This window comes from Dipteris shenzhenensis, chromosome 30 (genome assembly GCF_047967505.1).
Source record: "Dipteris shenzhenensis isolate YYH24624 ecotype China chromosome 30, Dip_SZ_1.0, whole genome shotgun sequence".
Taxonomy (NCBI): domain Eukaryota; kingdom Viridiplantae; phylum Streptophyta; class Polypodiopsida; order Gleicheniales; family Dipteridaceae; genus Dipteris; species Dipteris shenzhenensis.
Window position 1 is genome coordinate 31,194,556 of NC_141625.1, and position 3,522 is coordinate 31,198,077.

Genomic DNA, 3,522 nt, shown 5'->3' on the forward strand with positions numbered 1-3,522 from the left:
AGAATGAATAATAAATCATGTAAAATTCAAGAGATAAACAAGTTATTGATTAATCCTATAAATGACTAGCATCACATTCATACAAACATGCCTTTTCTTGGGGTGATAAGCCTATTGCATAAACTCATATTATTTATGGGAGCAATATATAGAGATGAAACCTCCATAACTTGGCATTACTATTCCTTCAAATGAGAACATTCCCAATAAACTATATAAACACTGCATTTTGATGGGCTTAATAAGTAAAGCCCTTGATGTGATAATGGTGCAGGACTTTTAACTAGTGTGAGTCCAAGAAATCTAAGAGCTGACCATACACTTCAGAATAGATATTATAAGCGAAGATGAAATCGAAGTGCCCATACTCTGGTATCGTATACAGCCTGAAGCCTGGTGTCAATTCCTCTACTAGTCGATTTATGTCCATTGGAGCTGCAATTTCATCGTTCAGCGCATTAATGACAAGCAACCTATTCGTAGGAATGTTTGTAATCTTGTATTCCGGTGCGGAGGGGCTGCTGTACTTTTGTAGATTGCCCCAGATGCCATAGTCGAACTTTGCAAAAGTCTTTTCCCGACCCTCTATAAGCGATCAATGCAAGGCAAGAGGTTATTTATCGTTGAAATGTACGTTGTAAAATGCATGCAAATTCTTCGAGGCGACACCATTGGTAGTGTATTCTATATAATGTGAGGAGATTCGAAATCAAAAAATTACTGACGTTGTCCATAGTGCGCCAAGTTCTTCACAGATGTGGCTTGTGTTTCATATTTATCGATTATTGGTCGCCTTGTCGTGTTCAAGCAGCAGGTCTTGCCTGCAGATCAAGAGCTTCACTTGTGAAAGCACTGTTTTGGTGTAGGAAGAGACAAGTACGATATGCCATCAAACATGCAAAATAGTTATAGTTTGTCGAAAACAGGCAAAACAAGTAAATCTTGTCGGGGAGAATCCGAATGAATGTGTGTGTGTGTGTGTGTGGTTTCACAAAAAAAAAGTGTGTGTGTGTGTGTGCGTGTGTGTGTGTGTGAGAGAGAGAGACCACCAACGAGATATAGCCACCCCTTGTAACAACGGGTGCTTCTGGGTGTACATATGATATCAACGATCTGCTTTCCCATTGGCCTGGCGACAGATCAATAGAGAATGAAATCAATTATTGCAGCGTGATTTCCGAATCCGAAGCTTGTATTATCAAGTTTCGCTTTTAAACGCGAGTAGAAAATAGATATTCAATATGAAATCCGAAAGTTTAGGATTATTTAACGCACGTTTGTGTGGCAAATGCGTTCACTTTCGCGGCCTCTAAGATCTGCAGGAACTCACCTATTATAAGCAATTTGAATTGATCTGTATAAGATCTATGTGACATTTGTCTAATTTCAGAAGATGCCACGATCATACGGGGAACGTAAGACGCTTACCTTGTCTATACGCAAATCGAAAAGGGCTAATACAAAGGGAGACGTGCCGTGGTCGGCGTAAGCGAGAGGTGCGAGCATGATCGTTTTGTCAACGTAATCCAGCAACTTGCCTTCAGAAAATGCGGCAAAGCATTGCTGAGCGCCCTGTCTCAAAAGTCCAAAGCAATACGATCATCGTCAGGAGTTCGAGATGGTCGATAATCAACAGGAATCCATCTGAGATAATCGAACAAAGCGAAATTAGAAGGATACAGGAAACCTGCGAGTATCCAACGTAGTGTGTTTTAGAGCCTGTAGTGCTGTAAACCAGACCCAACATGGCTGGAAGATCTTGATCCGCCATCTCGTCGAAGCTCCAGTCCCAGTAACCCTGAAATGCACAACATTACATGATCGACGATAAATGTCAACCTCCATTGTTCATTACTCTATACAAAATTTTCTCTCTACACAATCTTCAAGACCTGATCTGTTCTTTTGTAGAAGACGTGCCCATAGCTGAATCTGGTCGTCCTTGTGTTGCCAATCCATACATCATAACCCGCATCAGCCAAGACAAATCCCAAAGCTTGAGAAGGCTCATTCAACACCCATATGTCACCTCCCTGCCAAACAGATTTGATTGGCTCCGTTTCCGTTAGATGTATCTTTAGTCAAACCCAAACGCCTCATTTTGTAAAAATGGGGCGGCATCTCACCAGTAGTAATCCATGCATCAAAAACACCGCTCCCTTCATTGCTCCTGCAGCTTGCTTGCCTGATATACGCTGTACACCCAAGAGAAACCCATCTCCAGTCTCCACCTACATAGAGCAGCATTACATTACGTTAGTTATCTGGCTCTCCGTCTATGCAATTAGACTTGCATCAAATAGAGAGAAAGAGCAGTTAATATCCGAGAATTTAAGAGTAAGCCATCCCGGGCATTGAAAGGATATTGAAAGTGGAAGGCAAAGCTCGAAAGTAACCACATATTCGTGGCAATCATAGATCCGCAGGGGGAGTACGAGGCTCGCACAAAGCCCATCTGTTGTGTTAACCAGCTGAGCTGCGGGGGAGAGAGCCAATGCTACGAAAGGTATGAAGAGTAAGCAGGCGTGCAGTAGAAGAGCGACTTGACTGGTGATCTTCATAAAAGAGATGCGCGAACGAAAGTCGTGCAGATCAGTAAATTGAAGCATGACGGAAGTCTGAGACAGAGACAGAGACAGAGACAGCAAGCTCAATTGGTTGTATATAAGCTGGGTTTGTCATGGGGGGCTATGCATTGAAACCAGTAGATCTTGCGGAGTATTTTAAGACCAGCCTTTTACATTAAAACCTCACATGGGCACTAAGGCCTGAGAGTGATTGACCAGCACCCATAACATACTTTTGACAACCGAATCCTAAATAGCCTCGAATTTTTTTGTTGTTTTTCCTTCACTTTTTCATTTGCATGGTCCAAATCCAGGCTTGCACATGAGGCTTTACATGCACATTTCTCATCAAGTAGGTGACTTCAATTCTTGGTCCTGATGTGAGGCCTACATCATAGCCTCAACGTATCACTCCTAGCGTTGACAGAAAACCTGCAAACTATATCCAATGAACCTCCCACAATCTCATTTCCACCTGTAAAAAATAATTTTGCGATTTGTAAATGTACAAAATTGTAGATAGTTTAATTATATTATAGCTAAAAAACTTGCATATTCTCAGGAAAAACTTTCAAAAATTTGGACCCCAAGTTTTGTGATTCATTGAGAAAAAAGTTTTATGTGAACACGATTCACGCTACATCCTGAGATCTGGCCTACATAACATCTCTTGGGTTGCACTTACATAGACCATGCATTCAAGGCGTAACATTTAAACCCTTACTTACATATATGTCCTACATTACTTTCCCTTTAAGAAAAAATGAATTTTATGATTTTGTAAATTAAAAAAACTCTGTTGTAAACCTATTGCATTAGAAAGCCCCTTGTTCTGAACCCACTTTATATGGTTACATATTTGTAGGTGCACTCGTCATGATCATATTGTCATACATGGTCTCATAGTATGGTTGGTTTAGGTATCATATGGCCTTGTAGTTTCCTAGTAATAAAT

At 40.9% G+C, this 3,522-nt stretch overlaps 1 protein-coding gene across 1 annotated transcript; it reads right to left on the reverse strand.

The window, feature by feature from the left end:
- Positions 1-283: 283 nt before the first annotated feature.
- Positions 284-2,793, reverse strand: LOC147881977 (triacylglycerol lipase 1-like). Its single transcript, XM_087401490.1, has 10 exons — positions 2,755-2,793; positions 2,397-2,618; positions 2,127-2,231; positions 1,893-2,033; positions 1,688-1,798; positions 1,429-1,572; positions 1,276-1,316; positions 1,047-1,129; positions 726-821; positions 284-585 (listed from the first exon to the last, which is right to left on the reverse strand). Exons 1-10 carry the CDS (start codon positions 2,791-2,793, stop codon positions 284-286), a joined length of 1,284 nt encoding a protein of 427 aa, XP_087257616.1.
- Between the last annotated feature and the right edge of the window lie 729 nt (positions 2,794-3,522).

What these genes read in the sequence shown, in the direction of transcription:
- LOC147881977 (XM_087401490.1), bottom strand. Translation starts at nt 2,793, where the DNA reads ATGGGTGCTGGTCAATCACTCTCAGGCCTTAGTGCCCAT. An exon ending in GTGGCTATATCTCGTTGGTG is followed by an intron (nt 822 to 1,046) that starts GTCTCTCTCTCT and finishes CTTGATCTGCAG; the next exon opens with GCAAGACCTGCTGCTTGAAC. An exon ending in CTTGGCGCACTATGGACAAC is followed by an intron (nt 586 to 725) that starts GTCAGTAATTTT and finishes GATCGCTTATAG; the next exon opens with AGGGTCGGGAAAAGACTTTT.